The 15,685-nt window shown below is 41.9% G+C and overlaps 1 protein-coding gene across 4 annotated transcripts; it reads right to left on the bottom strand.

The window, feature by feature from the left end:
- Nucleotides 1-420: 420 nt before the first annotated feature.
- On the bottom strand, nucleotides 421-14,025 carry LOC147641702 (kinesin-like protein KIN-7D, mitochondrial). 4 transcript variants are annotated; one of them, XR_015265958.1, is made up of 28 exons: nucleotides 12,890-14,025; nucleotides 12,298-12,395; nucleotides 10,962-11,051; nucleotides 10,738-10,790; nucleotides 10,379-10,444; nucleotides 10,218-10,271; nucleotides 10,032-10,091; nucleotides 9,853-9,931; nucleotides 9,615-9,682; nucleotides 9,449-9,511; nucleotides 8,958-9,062; nucleotides 8,736-8,840; nucleotides 8,485-8,592; nucleotides 7,985-8,131; nucleotides 7,593-7,775; nucleotides 6,933-7,106; nucleotides 6,519-6,755; nucleotides 6,003-6,143; nucleotides 5,787-5,912; nucleotides 5,372-5,422; nucleotides 5,224-5,271; nucleotides 4,817-5,122; nucleotides 3,904-4,734; nucleotides 3,610-3,762; nucleotides 3,280-3,369; nucleotides 1,191-1,338; nucleotides 986-1,083; nucleotides 421-844 (listed from the first exon to the last, which is right to left on the bottom strand). XR_015265958.1 is itself a non-coding variant. In XM_086798635.1 (27 exons), exons 1-26 carry the CDS (start codon nucleotides 13,258-13,260, stop codon nucleotides 998-1,000), a joined length of 3,888 nt encoding a protein of 1,295 aa, XP_086654761.1. In that variant the 5' UTR covers nucleotides 13,261-14,025; the 3' UTR covers nucleotides 421-890; nucleotides 986-997. The 4 variants fall into 4 exon arrangements, 3 of the variants coding, with proteins under 3 accessions (XP_086654761.1, XP_086654752.1, XP_086654770.1); XM_086798635.1 differs by lacking the exon at nucleotides 3,610-3,762 and having other exon boundaries at nucleotides 421-890; XM_086798626.1 differs by lacking the exon at nucleotides 3,610-3,762.
- Between the last annotated feature and the right edge of the window lie 1,660 nt (nucleotides 14,026-15,685).

The following is a 15,685-nucleotide window of genomic DNA, read 5'->3' as shown; positions in this document are numbered from 1 at the left end:
AAGATAATATTAATTAATGCTCACACATAGCAAATATTAATTAATACAACACTAATAAAAGTCTCAATATACAACACTAATAAAAGTCTCAATATACAATTCTTTTTGGATTTTACAATGAAACGTTGCCTTTATGTTCAATTTACAATAGGTGTACTCTGGCCCATCTATCAGCCTCGCTCCACGAAGGGCTGAAGGAAAAAAAAGTGTGTTCCTCCTCAGGAGAGGAAAAAAAGAAAGAGTCCATTATAAAAATCACGTTCTTAGTCTCCCTCGCTCTCAACACCACAGACGATCGCAGATAGAAACAAAGGTTCATTATGTGGTGGCGATTAATTAAAGAATTTAATCTATATTAAGAAAACTTGCCCCCTCCCACAAATCCTGGAGAGAGAGTTCGGATAAAGAGAAAAAGAGCGCTACACTTTAATGCCCAGTATTTTTTATATAAAATTGATTGAGAGGACTAAATGACTCCCAATCCTGATACAAAGCCTTAATGGGACTTGTGGGCGGTATACAAGCATGATGTCATAACACTGGACAAGACATAGGTTTATTAATCCATCTATATACCTAGTTTACATGCCTGAAGCATCTTAGTTCAAGAAGCAGGCATAAGCCGGGGGGAAAATGCCACAAAAATGTGTGGAATAGATTACAGTAGCTTCTCCTGAAGCTGATAAAGAATAATCGCAGAGGAAAGCTTGAGGTATGAGGATGATATGTACACATGAAGCAGATGTTCGTTTCGACTCACATTGCTTGAAAATCTCATACATATACCGGCAGTAGGTCTGGTAGCAAGCAACCCTCTCCTCTTTGTAAGTCTCCCTTTCGTTTGCTGTTAGAGAAATAGAGAAGACAGACCAATTGAGGGTAAGATGAACCTGTTAGAGAAGACGGACCAATTCAGGGTAAGATGAACCTGAAAGCATCCAAAAGTCATCCGAACAGGTGCGACAAGAGACCACAGCATCCATACCTCAACTGTCATTCAAGAGGTGAAGGTTATGATCCTGTCTGCAATACCACTTCTGCAAAGCGGGCATTCTGTACATGCTACTGCACACGGTTTGCATACTGGAGCATATCCAACCATCAGTGCTAAATCACATGATATGTGAATACTTATCACCAAGCAATAAATACACTACAAAAGTGTTGTGTGTGTGTAAAGTTCTGCTTACAGCAAAAATGTCTGCAAGGAAGAAGAACTGCAGCAGTTGGGGCTTCAAAACAGACTTTACAAATATGGCCATTACTCTCCTCCTGATGTTGATCAAGGCTAGCAGACAACCCATGTTCTCTTTCTTTGTCTAAATCTCTGCTTCTTGCCTGCTTGATTTTTAAGGAACACAGTCAATTCCTGCCAATCACGAACTGAGAAAGATGCAAACAAGGACATGTACTTGAGATACGTAATGTGATCGCTCCACATGATTCAACCGTCATAGGGCTACTTTGTAACTCTTATCATTCATATGTTTATCTAGACAGCTGGTTTGTCTTTTTTTTCCATGATACAGTTACTTCATTAATCATTGTAATACTTTTGGTCCTATACACCGTGGTCTTTTATAGCTGTCAATATAGTTTTCTTTTCTTTCTTTCTCTCCCCCCTTAAGATGAGCTACGGACCAGGAACTACAGTTGATTAGTTTTGAACAAGATGCAGTTAAGACTCCCAGAGAATGAGCCTGAGGAAGTAGGGTTTGCTAACCATCTCCAGCAATTGAGACCCCATGTACAGAAGAAATTGTTGCGAAGGTGAAAGACGAGAGGAAGAAAAACCTCCAAGAGACGGTTACCAGCATCAAGACAATTGTCAAGGATGATTTGAAAGAGTCCAAAATCACTCCTGACATCGAAGAAGATAAACCAAGGCAGTTGAAGGCCCTTCAAAAACCTGTGTGGGCAGTTTACCTCAAGGATGGTACAAAGGTGGAGACGAGGAAGGATACTCACCTAACCAATAACGTGAAGTTGTGCCAATGATCTAATGGGATGTACTGTTTCATCACAAGGTAATCATGCAGTAATCACTCGCAACACCAAATCCAAAAAGATTGGGGTTCTAAAGCAGTTAGACAAATGAAAAGGCACAGAGAAAAATGACTTGACCAAGAATTGACCCCAATGCAACTGAAGCAAAAGAATATAGAATTAACCAAGGCTCAAGCAGCTCACAAAGGAGGCAACTGGGCAGTCTATCATGAGGGCAGAGCCCTCATAGAAGATTTGAGCAAAACCAATCCAAAACCCAAAACAAACCAGATTTCTTTTAGTTGAGATGAATGTATCTGATGCCTAACATTGTAGCTCTATCAAGTCAATTAGTAGAAATATTTTCCCATTTACTGGACCACACATTTGGTCTCATGAGTCACTTTGGCCTTTTGGAGGCGTCTCTCTCTCTCTCTCTCTCTCAGTTTTTCCACATTAGTGGACTATCAGTCAAAGTTGCAAAAACCAAAATGATGCTGGTCACGACCATTCAGCCTCATGAATTGCCTACTCTTGTTTATATGGATCAGCCCATAGTGACAATGCAAACATTCAAATATCTCGGGATTGCAATTCTTGCTAATCACAGATGGAGTTCATGCTTAGAGTGCAGATTAGAGGAGGGGCGGAATAGCTATTACATAGATGGCATATTCAAGCATTGCTCTTTGGTCACAAAGGTGATACTTTTATCATGTGGAGGTTTGGGAGGGCAGCATTTCAGTGTCAGCTTGGAGTGATACTAAGTAATGTGGAGATTTTGGAGCACAGCATTTCAATGTTAGCTTGGAATGATATTAAGAAAATTCAGAAGACGTTCCTATGTCGTGATCTATAGATGCATGTAAACAAACTAGGCCGGGGCTAAATAGGCGATGATCAAAAGGCCCTGAAGTGAGCCCTCAAAAGGGAAGGAAGAACGTAAAATAGTGACTTAGAAAAGTCCCGTCACGTATATATATGGTTGGCTACAGGATGGGGCTCTGGAAATGCACCTAAGAGGGGCTTTCAACACAAAAAGTCTATGGGTAAAAACTGGGAAAAAAGGCTCATTAAATGCACCTACCAATTAGTGCCACCTCTAAAAAGGGATCCTCTCTCTCTCTCTCTCTCTCTCTCTCTCTCTCTCTCTCTCTTACACACACACACACACACACACACATGATGAGTCTCTTAACAACATAGCCAAGTCAGTGGAAAAACACATGATCCATATGATAGGACTTGAACCTGAGAAGGAGCCTAACGAGAGAGAGAGAGAGAGAGAGAGACCTTGGCTTGGCAGAGCTTGGTCAGAGCTTCCATATGAAGATTTTGGAGTTCTTCAAGAGTGGAAAAATGCAGACCCTCCAATTCTTCGCCCTTGAAAGATTCATAAAATGGATGAACCAACATTACATTTCTAACCACAAAATAGGCATAATATAAAAAAGGTCTTATAAGAAGCTTTAGCCTTACAGCCATACAGATAATCATGACCAGTATGCTGCTTGCTGTTACCTATTGGTTAAATAGTGTGCCTTTGGTGAGCTTAGACTTCCAGAAGACAATTTTTTTCTACAAATATACGATATCTTATCTTCATGAAAGAAGATGTTATACCTAAGATTTCTTTACTCTGCTTTCTACGAGTGCAACCTTATGTCACTTGGGTTAAGTGGTGTATTGGCTTCTTGTTGTGTGAGTTATATCATTCTAAGTAGCTGAGAACCCCTTTCTAGTACACAAGAAGCATGAACTGCGGCGAGCCTTTACCTGAAAAGAAGACTTGCAACAACGGGAGTTTAAACAGCAAAACACCTAACTGTCTTAAACTCACCTGAGTGCATTCAGGTCTAAAGATTTAGAATATTTTAGGCCTCTTCTACCCCTTCTAAAAAAAGCTTGATCCATTACCTTCAGCCTAGAAACAAGGCTTTCAAGCTCTGTAGTCCTTTGTTTCTCCTCTTCTAGACTTGCTTGCAACTCTTCTATGAACCTCTGCCATTTATCCGGTTCCTTTCCGTCCACGCTGTTTTTCTGCACGTTATCACTTTTCACATGAAATCCATTGCAATCTATGCCATTATTGACAGAGTCTTTCTGAGGTGAGTCATCAACTTCCATCTCCAAAGGTTCATCCGAAGTTCCCCTCTCCTTCTTCAACTTAGCGACTACAACCCACATTCCAGCTAAATCATTTTCCAAGTCAGCCTCCCTTTGTTTGGCTTCTTCAAGCTTCTTCCGTAACTCTGTTTCCAGTTGCTCCTTGTCTGCAAGAGCAGCCTCTAAGCTTGCCTCTCTCTCCTTCCTAGCATGCAGCTCCCTTTTCACATCTTCTGGATCAAGCTCCCATGAGTCAATGTCACCGTACTCATTGTCAAGGTCGATCCCCCCACCTACCCAGGCTCTCTCTACCTGGTTCAGCTTCAAAACTTGAGCTTCTGACGTTTGACGATCAGTACGCATTACATGCTTGGCATAGCCACCATTGGCAGTAGAAGGTTTGCTTGATATTCTGGAAAATGCTGCCTCCTGAACTGCTATCAAATCATTTGCAAGCTGTGAATTTTGTAAAGAGAGTTTTTTCACCTCCTCAGCTAAATTTTTCAGCTCAACAGCAGCTGCTGAGGCCAGCTCCTTAGCATACGATGCCTCCTCCGCTAGCTTCTGACCCTGTATTTGTAAGCCACCGTTTTCTTCTACCAAGTTGTCATTTTCTTGCTTGAGTTTTTCAATCTCAGCTGCCTGCCCATGTTACTCTCAAAGTTAGTAAGCTTCTAATATGCAAAGCTCTACAGACAAGTTAAAGCAAAAATAGAAAGAAAACCTGTTTGAGAACTTGACTCTGCAAGCTAGAATCCGGCACAATATTACGAGAAATTACTCTCAGCCTGTGGCTTTCCAAACCATCTAACCCATCAGCCTTCATATTCTCACATTGAGCATCACCTGACATTCTGGCAGAGTTTAGTGTCCCTCCATTTGGCTGGGAAATGTCTAGGTAGTTGTTATTCTTCTTCTGTGAGCTCAGGTAGTAGTCATGACTTGAGTTTCGAGACTCTTCTCCTCCTAGCAGATTAGGTTGTTGCTGCATTGATGCTATGATGTCTTGCAACTGCTTTATCTCAGAGATCTACAATGGAGACAATATGAAACCTTTTACTGGTACCATAGAATCTCTTAAACTGAAGTGACTTGGTGAGTAAGGCATTACATTGGTTTACACAAACATACCTTTGTTTGTAGTTGTTCTTGAAGAATCCTGTTATCAGCAGTCTTTATCTGTACAGAAGCATTCCCACAGCCATTCACTACGTGAGGACACTTGGTTAGTTTAATGGAATTTTCAAAAAAAGAAAGCAAAAGGGAAGTCACTGGCTACCTCCAACTCAAATTCTCTCTCATTCAATTGGCCCATCAGCTTCGAGATTGTCTGAGACCATGCCCAAAATTCATTTACAGTCTAGCTCAAGCCACACATTCTCTATATTTTAAAAAATGCAGGATAAATGAGGCTACACATCTGATCCCTACTGTTGGTGGATGGTGGTTAGAAAGTACAACCTAACCTTGATCATTGGATTCTAGGTGAAAAAGAATAATTTGTAATAAACAATAACAATAAAAGCAGGGCAAGTGAGACAGCACACCTACCCTAAAAAGATGGTTAGGAATGGTGGTTACAGAGTAAGGTGCAATCTTGTTTGTTGGATAGTAGGTGTCTTATATAGCTTATAAATTTAATAAAAGCACCGCAAATCTGATTCTGAAGGAAATGGAAGCTTTTTCCCCCTTACCTCTGACATCTCCATGGGAGATGCATTGTTCAAGGCAGCTTGCCCAGCCTCTACGATACGCTGTTCAAGGACCTCTATCTGCCGTCTCTTTTCCTGGATCTCATCTTTTGTTTTCTCCATCTGGGCCTTTCACCAAGGTAACAATTAAATAAGTCAAGAAGCTATATTAAATCAATCACCATTGAATGGATGTTTTTCTCACAATAAAAGGCTTACTTGAAGCTGCACATCATCAGTGTTGGCCATTGCCTGTTCTGACATCCGTTTTAATGAGCTAGTGCAAAACGCTACCTCCCCTGCGAGCATTTTCACTTGCTCCCTTAGAAGATCCATTTGATCAGCCACTGTTTCTCCCGTCTGCAAGATTTTTGGACACATTGTTATCCTTAAGTGGATGGACGGGCGTGTGCGGGTGGGTTAGTGGATGGGTGGGTGGTCTGTACATGTGTGTGTTGGTGGTGGTGGTGGCTCTGTTTGGAAGGGAGGTCACTATTTAAAAACTACATGTAGCATGTACATTTAAGGGGTATTTTACAAACCCATGTTTCTATGAATTTATAAATTTTTTGAAAACCCCTTTTATAAATTTAAGGCTAAATAGAAGTACCCCTTGAGTATAAAATTCCCCCAATTTTTAATTTAAACAACCCCTTATGTATCTTATATATGCATGTATTTTGTAACTGTGGTGCAATGCATTCAAACTCTCACAAACAGCGATATATGACATACAGGTGGGGGTCTGCGACCATGCACTGTTGCACTGAAAAGTTCACCAGCCTGTGTGAACTGAGGAAATGATTCAATAACTGGCACAATTTCATCGGATTTCCTGCTGAAAGACCTCCGACGTCCTCGCAGTTCGGTCAATAGCTCCGTGTGGGGGGCATTAGAAGCAGCTGAAGCAGGAGATGCATTTGGGGAAATCTCTGTATCCAGACTCATTGTTGGATTGAAACTACCATTTCTCTGCATGAAGGCCAATTCAAAGTCATAATAAATAAACAAACACACTTCTTTACCATGATGTTACAAAGTGGCAGCAAGCATAGATCATCATAAACAAACACACTTCTTTACCATGATGTTAAAAAGTGGCAGCAAGCATAGATCATCAGAAATTCTAGCAGTGAGAGTAGAGGTTACCCGAAGTTTAAACCACCCAAGCATACCACGCCGCTTGCTCTTCTTCTCCTCTTTCACAATCTCCTCACCATCAATCTTTCCTTCAAAAGATGATTCTAGGTCATGTCCAACTGAGCCCCCATCATCATCAAAATCTAATGCAAATGCACGCCTCTTTTCTCCAAGAGATTTCAACTGCCGCATGAGTGTTTGAACCATAAATAAAGCCTCTCTCTCTCTCTCTCTCTCTCTCTCTCTCTCTCTCTCTCTCAAGTGGGCAGTCTATAGTAAGGTTACAGCCCTCATTGAACCAAAACCCAATCCAAAAACCAGATTTATTTAAGTTGAGATGAATGTATCTGATGCCTGGCATTGTAGCTCTACTGTTGATTAGCAGGATTTTTTTTTAGGGCTTTCTTACTGGACCACAAATTTGGCTCAAGAACGTCATGGTCTTCATTTTGTGTATTTGGTCTGATAGGTCATTTTCATGTTTCACAGACGATATATAATTTTCTTAATTCTTTCTTTATTTCCCTCTACCAAGGATGTTAGTGTTCAAAAATAGAGAAAAACATACAAGGTCATACTCCAGGTATGATTTATGTAATGCCTAATGGCAGATTTGTTGAAGGCATATGCATTCAGCGGAACACAACAGACTTTGCTGGTTCAACTTACATCCTCTTCTCCAAATGAATGCCGTCTCCGATGTGCTTGCTGCTCGGGCTCTTGTGATAGAGTACTGTTTTTGGTGGAGACCAGGATCAGCTTTGTAAGTCTCTGTATTCTACCCAGCAGAGCAGCCTTTGCTTGTTCTTCTTCCTCCAACCTTGATTGGAGCTTCACTTGCCCTGCTTCCAACTGCATGCATGTAATGTACATTCAATACTATTTTTAACTTATCACTTCCATCACCATGCTCAGATCGAAGCACATGTGCCTATACGTAAAGCATGCAACCATACAAAGGCTGGCACAATCTAAACAAAAGCAGTCCAAAATGAAGCCTATTAGGTAAAAGGGAAACCTGAGAATGCATGAGATAATGACAGAAATGGAAGACCACAAACCTGTTGTCGAAGACTAAGCAAATCTTCCTGAGTAGAACCAAAGAGGTATGGTTTATCAAACATACCCCTCCTCAATTGATCCAGCTCCTGCTTCAAACTGGAAATTTCTTTTTGATACTTCTTTATGAGAGATTTCTCATCCATGATCTTCATAATAACAGAAGACATGTCAGTGCTTTTATTTGGGACTCCTTTTAGTGTTCATAAAATAGCCTCTCTCTCTCTCTCTCTCTCTCTCTCTCTCTCTCTCCACATCCATGTCTATATTCATATGTATGTACATACATACACACACACTCAATATGTATATATACACATATGTATATATGCATACAAATACACACATATATGTATGTATGTATGTATATGTGTGTGTATGTATGTATACATACATATGCGTAGATATGCGTATTATATGATTTAGTTTCTATCATTCACAATCAAAATGAATGAAGTAGACCAGCCATATGGAATGAGCAGAGAAAGGTCAGGCTTCTCACTCGATTGGGAGCAGCATAAATGGCCACACGTTTAGCTCTATGCGCAAACTTTAGAGTGTTGTGAGTCTCTTCAATGTTACTTGATGCTGGAGTAAGGGTGCAAATCAGCTGTACAACCAGACTTGAATAAGAATCTCAAGTTTGTCTAGTAACATCCTTCTAGATGAAATTGAAGAAAGCCCTGAAAGCTGATTTGTAAACGGTACAAAGAATGAAGGAAGCAGAAAAAGAAAGCCTGAAATGGGGATTACCGATACGCGTCCATGTCCACTTAGAGAGGATTGTAACAGTCGAGTCAGCTTGGAGTCCCGAAAAGGAACATGTGAAGCTTTCAAGTCACTCAGCTTTCCTATGACCTGCATGGTCCCCACATAAGCTAACACTGAAATCACCAAAACAGAGGTCCCTTGCTAGATGGTGCCTCCTCCCAATAAAACAAGAACTTTATATATAAGGGCAGAGGAACAGCTCACAGTGCCAAGTGTTAATAAGCTTTTGTTGATGTAGGACCCTTCTTTCCTTCTTAGTCCAGTGGTTTCTGTTTTAGAACTCTCTGATCCTGCTAGATCAATCAAGTTCTGCAAAAGATTTATTAGATTAAACTTCAGACCATTATTGTTAGAAATCAATGCTACACCCTCAATATTGTGTGCCTAGGATCCGGCTAGCTCATGTTTGTAAGCCCCCTTCATAAGGACCATGTTTGAGCACAATCACCAAAAGATCTTATCCCATGTCCCAACCAAGATGACAGGCAAATGCGCTGCTTAGACATGGCTGCTCCTCAAAAAGAAGGCCTTACAATAACACATAATACTCACAGCGGAGCATTGATTTCTAGCACCCCCTCCTCAATATCCACATCACCAAGTGGCCCATACACGTGGACCTGAAGCCGAGGGTGGAGCATTGACTTCCAACAATGTAAAACGGTCAATAGAAAGATGACAATTGTTTAGCATACCAGTTGTGATAGCGTAACTTCATCATCATAATAATCTCCTGTCCGTGAACTGCTTTCAATTGTCTGAACAAGATATAATACTATTTTTTACAAATTATCCAGACTGCTTCGTGCACATATACTAGGCTACTACACTAGAACAAAACTTGGAACCACCAACACATACCAGTGTGAAGATTGTATGACTCCTACTGCTAAGCAAGTTAAAATTGTTTGAACCCACATGGCGATGTTCTATATCAACAAAAACCATGAACCCAATTATGGTGGCATACAAGTAAGGAAGTATAAACATGATTAACTAAATCACGCACATAAGGGGTTGATTTGGGTCTTTATTGTTGTATAATGTTTGTTATAACAGTTGGAGGGGCTGAATGCACATATGAGATGTTATTTAATACCTTCTCCTGCTGCAATCAATGAGAGGGCATGGGCAGGAGATAGGACCACCTCCTCCTTGACGCCCTCCACATAGGTTCCCTACATACAAAAAACAAAGGGTGATCGTTTCTCACACACTTCTCTCACTTTATTGTATTTACAAATTTTGGGAACAAAGACAAGCACTGAAGATTATAACCTGCAAATCTTCCCTTATTCGAAGATTTTGTCCAGCTGGATCTAATAGGTCGTTAATGACCTGCACAAACCCAATATGATGTATGTCAGAAAAATTTTCCTCATCCACAAAGGCCCTCCTCCATAACCTTATTTCGATGTTGTAGATATGCACTTATGGAAGCATAATTCAAGGCAAATAACTCACCTCATTGTAGATTTCCAAGTAAGAAACTCTAAGAAGGTACTCCCTACCTGGAGTCTGTACACATAACAATCATTCAGGCATAGATTAAACCCCAACCCTCCACATCAATTTTTTCTGAGAAAGACAAAAAATTTGGTTTTCAAAGGTTCCATGAAATGTACATCTTGAATGATGCTGAAGACATCTTTCACAGCCAGAGGTATGATGCCTGGAGATTTTTGGTCACCCTGTCATCAATATCCAAAGCAACCAGTTTACATGCGATGGCATGATTTTACACTTAGGGATCCAATTTGAACATGATGGCATGATTCTACACTCAGGCATTCGGCTCTTTGATGCATCAACAAGAAGCATCAAGGACAACGTTCAGAAACTGATGCAGCTAGTCATCTAGAAAGAAAATTCGTGAACTGGGAAAAGAAAGTCCTACAAATAACAGACTGACTCAAAACAGATGGACGAGGGAGGCTACATAAAAATGACAATAGTACAAGCTCATGGTAAAAAATTTGCTTACATGCATGGTGTGTGTCTTCCCACTGCTTGTGACTCCATATGCAAAAACAGTGCCTGTAACAATGCAGCAAGCCAGACCTTCAATGTATATAATTTAACATACTTTCATGCTATGATTGCTTGCAAACGTGCAATTTGGATTAGAATACTCAATTTCAAATGCATGTTAAGCAACAGCATAACACCTTTCAGCACTGGTTGGTTGTTCATAACACTCCCACCTACCATTTACACCTTCCATCGCACCACGAACAACTTGCCTTGCAGCTACATCATATACTGCTCTAGTGGTTGTAGCTGGACCAAAAACTCGATCTGGACATTGGCAAAAATTGAAACTCGTTACTCTATTTACTCAGTCATACCAGCACAGTATAAGATACATTGTTCTGCTTTGAGATAATACAGAGGTGCATGAGATTTCAATTTACTTGTTTTTCATTAGATTAAAAAGCCTGCCAAGTCATGTGGGACAAAATGCAGACATGTGTAAAGGATTAGGGAAAGGCATTTCATAGGTGACTGGCAGGAGCCACGAGAGCTCCTTTCCAAGAGAAAGGCCCAGAGACCTTTCCCGACCGTCACTGTCCTTGAGAGGTGTGGGGCATTGCAGAAAAAGGGGAACTGGTATGCTAATGAGAACTTAGCTCTGCAGGAAACCATTCCAAGGCAAGCCACTGTCCTGACAACTGAGCAGAAATGGATTGAATTTCAAGCCTGTTCGTTGATGGTGCAAATTCCCATGAAGAAACAAGCTGAATTCACCAGATGATTCATCCTCTGTCAACCAAGGACTGTGAAGGAGTATGGGCAAGCAATTTTCCCTTGAGAAGGGAGGAGAAGCATCAGCAACGACCCATTTTCCCAGGGTGGCCTATGATCGTTCCAGGCCGTCATGGTCTTGGGGAGCCAGAGATTTTCAGCTGTTATGTGACCTGTGAGCTGCTACATCTTCGACATATCAGCTTTGGGAAGAGATTCCAGCAGTGCTGTGGTGCTGTGGTATCAACGAATTTCTGAGATAGGTGATCTCCAGATTCGACCCCTGAGATGTGTGGTCTGGTGACCCAAGACATTGACAGTGAGGAAAAAGCTTACCACCTCTTGATGGAATGGCACTACATACATAACCCAACAATGTTGGCACAAGAAAGCAAATTACAAACATCTGCGGTAAACACAGTATATCCTAATCCACATCATCGGCCCATGAAGATGATGATGCGATTGGCACTCTGCAGATTGGGGTCTGATGGATTATCACGATCTCTCAACTAAAGGTGTGATAGAGGCGGCCCGAGCCGTGTGGACCTGTCGATAAGATGTTTGGGCCTCTAAGCACAGCCAACCGCTTGGCACCATGTTGCCTACCACTAAAATAGATACATTAAAAGACTGATGAAGGTGTAAGTCTGCTTCGATATGTAATTAGAGATCTAAGTACTCGCAGGTTAGGCCACAAATAATGAGTGAATCAAATCTTTTGTAGATTAGGGTATGGGCTAAATCACATTATACTCAAAGGAATATGTTTTAAAAAGATTAAGCAATCCCGTCTTACCGAATGCATAGGCAGTTGAGGGGTTGTATTCGCTGCGAACTGTTGTCTCCCCGTCAGCGTACCATGCAACCTCGTCGCCTCGGTGGATCTCCCTCAAACTGGCCCCCACCCAACAAAAACACACACCCCCCCCCCCCGATCAGCTAGCTCCGGTCGGGGGGGAAATGCTGAATTTAGCAGTTTCCATCATAAATGCATGATTTCTGTTTAATCTCCCCTAAGCATTTAGCTCAATCCGATTAAGCCAACCCATAATATGGAGCCTCTTCCACTCATAGGATTGGTGGGTAGCTACTTTGATCTACCTTAGTTAAACACCAACGAGTTTGGATTTCCATATCAATCAGTCAATCAAAAATAAATATACCCAATCACTATTTAGGTTGGCAGAAGTAATGACTAGGTCTTGCTGGGTAATCAAGTGCTTAGTAATGCACTTGCTTTGGTAATTATCTACCCAAATTTCCTTTAATGCGAGAATTATCTGGGCAATTATCTACCCAAAACCTTCAGAGTGCAGAAGTTATTTCAGGCAATTCTCGGCCCAAATACTTGAAAATAGTAAGAACTGGGTAGATTATCTCCCTGATACCTTAAAGGCCTGAATCGGACTGTGACGAGGACATTCTCTTTGTTATCTCCTGCTGCAGGCTGATTATGAGGAGGAGGAGGATGGAACTCCATAACTGAAGAAGAGAGGGGAGGTCCGCCATGGAAGGCATTGGAGCGAGAGGACGGGGAACCGAATTTGAACTTGAAAGTGGCAGGGGTCATGGCTCGAACTCGGGTGGGTGTGAGCGATCTGCCCCTTGGGGTGGGGTTAGATCCAGCAGCAGAGTAGTGGGCTGTGTTGGGTGCTAAGAAATTCGAATAGCCTGGTATGTGGCCATCAACTGATGCTGGTTTGTAAAAGCCCCTGAAGGGTGAGCTGGACCTTTGCCTACTGCTGTATGAAGATGCCATCCCTTTTTACACCTCACACAAGAACCGTGTGAGCCCACAGCCTGCCTCTGTTAGACTGCACCTCAAGTAAAGGTTCATCACAAACCCTACTTTTTTATTGATGTTTTGTGGGCTTTCTGATTAGTAGTGTATCTAGAACCTTTATCCATCAGTTAGCTGATTAGCTTCTTCCCTCCTTCTGATAGACTGCAGAATAAATAAAGCTGATGCTTGTACTTGCACAAGCATGGGAGCATGATCTGACTTGTGTGCAAAAAGGGCGGTCACCTTGAGCAAGGACAGGTGTTGTCGTCTGCCACTGAGATATTGCATGGAACGGATATGGAGATGGACGAAAAGCTTGTTGGGTGATAATGTAGACGCTTGGGGGCAATGCAGGAGGATATGTAGAGCTTAATGCAGAAGCTTGGGAGCTATGGAGATGTTGGAACGTATATTGGGGGGGGGGGGGGGAGAGAGAGAGAGAGAGAGAGAGAGAGAGGGAGGGATTAGACAGAAAGAAGATAGAGCCTCAATAGCTTAACTTTGCTTAGCTTGCCCATGAAGCTTGTTGTAATCGAGGATAGCTTAGAGAGAGAGTAAAACAGAGAGCCTCGATAGCTTAGCTTGCCAAAGAAGCATGACTGATAAGAGGCAATGGTGTGGGCAGTGGAACTCAAGTGTAACGTGTATTAGAAAGAGAGAGAGGATGAGAGAGGGAGGTTCGGGAATAAAATTGGGATGCAGCATGCCCTTAACAGCTTGGCTTGCCAAAGAGACCATCTCAAAGTTTGTGCCTGACCAGCTTTGATGCTCCTTTTTGGTGAGGCAAAGCTTTTACTTTTTGCTCGACTGACCAACTTATTGCAATCTCGCCCACTCTGCATTAGTAAGTTGATGATGATGATGATGATGTGAGATTGCAAAATCAAAACCAAGTCACAGGCCTAAACTTCTAAGAGTCTCCTTGACCACCTTGAACTAAGTGTGTGTGTGTGTGTGTACACTGCAATATCAAGATTTGCCCTTCTATGAGTACTTTTTTACATTAACAATCCTCCACAATTGGTACTAAAGCCTGCCTAGCTTCTTGTGCTACTAAAGTGCATGTGTTATGTTGAAGGTGATGGTGATGTTGTGGGAAGGGTATGTATGATGTTAAAGGTGAGGCTGCTAAACCTTATGCAGGGAGAAGGTGCCTTGAGGCAGCATAGGGGGTGGGGGCCTCCATAGCTAGGGGGCAAAGGAGAGAGGAGACTCTAGGAAGAGTATCGAGTGAGTGAGAAAGAGAAAGGCGTTGGGCTCCACATGAGGGGGGAGTGGCATGTGGGAAGGGGAGACTTTTGTCATATGGGAGGTGGCTGCTTTAGACACATGGGAGGGTATTTGGAATGGACAAGGGGGTGATTCTGCACATGGGAAGCGAAAGAAAGTGGGGTTGGGGGGGGGGGGGTGTCTGTGTGTGTGTGTGTGTGTGTGTGAGAGAGAGAGAGAGAGGGAGGGAGGGAGGGAGAGGGGTCTTCAGTATGGTAGGTATTCAAATTGTCATGGAGAGAAAAGAAGGATGAACTAACAACTGATCCGCTGCAAGAAGAGGGTGACTTTGATTGAAAGGGAGAGTGTGAATAGTGGTAAAGGGTTGTTAAGAACAGTGCATGGTAGATGGGTACATTTGCTCATATGAGAGGGACAGAGGTGTGACTTGAAAGAGAGTGAAAGCAAGGGGGAAATGAATGGGAGAGACTAAAAGAAGAGGCTAAATATATATTGGGCAGATAATGGAAAGACGGAAGAGTTTTTAACTTGAAGGAGATTAGAAGTAGTTAGTGGGTTTGAAGGGTCTCCATTCCCGGGAAGAAGAAAGCAGCAGACGCACCATCCGTCAGTGAGTCAGTGAGTCGGTACGTAGATAGGCCAGCACAACTCAATGGAATTTATCACAGAGACAACTCTTCCGTAGAAAATCGCCCACGTTGTCACACCCCCTCCCAGAAATTTCCATTCCTTTTCTCTGTAAAATCACATTAAAAATACAGAGGATATTATTCTTACTATTATTATATATATTTGTGTGTCATTTCCAACAAATTGGAAAAGAAAATCTCGCTTCATTGTCATGAACTTTGCAATTTCACACCACTGGGACCTCCGGAATTGCAATATTTTTTTGCATTTTTAAATTTCTATTTCTTTCGCTTACCCTGCCTGTTTCCCGCGTCCCACGAAATCAAAATCTGGCAGATTTTCGTAGTCTGGTCATCCCCCTTTTAATGGGTCGGTTTTTTCGAAATTTCATAATGCTGAGAAAATCAATAAAAATATGGCATCCAAAATTGGGATAGGGAATTGCGTAGCGAGGCTGGCCGATAAGGCGATCGTAATCTTACTCTTGGCAGAAGTGATAATCTATGAGGATTTTTTTGGCAGAAAAGTATGTATGCCAATG

This window comes from Cibotium barometz, chromosome 1 (genome assembly GCF_041138505.1).
Source record: "Cibotium barometz isolate CiBa-2024 chromosome 1, ASM4113850v1, whole genome shotgun sequence".
Classification (NCBI taxonomy): Eukaryota; Viridiplantae; Streptophyta; class Polypodiopsida; order Cyatheales; family Cibotiaceae; genus Cibotium; species Cibotium barometz.
The sequence above is the reverse complement of the archived record's forward strand: the minus strand, read 5'-3'. Positions and strand labels throughout refer to the sequence as shown.

Excerpts from the sequence above, each read along its gene's own strand:
- LOC147641702 (XM_086798635.1), bottom strand. The coding sequence starts at position 13,260 with ATGGCATCTTCATACAGCAGTAGGCAAAGGTCCAGCTCACCCTTCAGG. Across the intron at positions 11,052-12,297 it reads CTCAACTGCCTATGCATTCG|ATCGAGTTTTTGGTCCAGCT; the intron begins GTAAGACGGGAT and ends GCCAATGTCCAG. Across the intron at positions 7,776-7,984 it reads TGCTTAGTCTTCGACAACAG|TTGGAAGCAGGGCAAGTGAA; the intron begins GTTTGTGGTCTT and ends ACATGCATGCAG.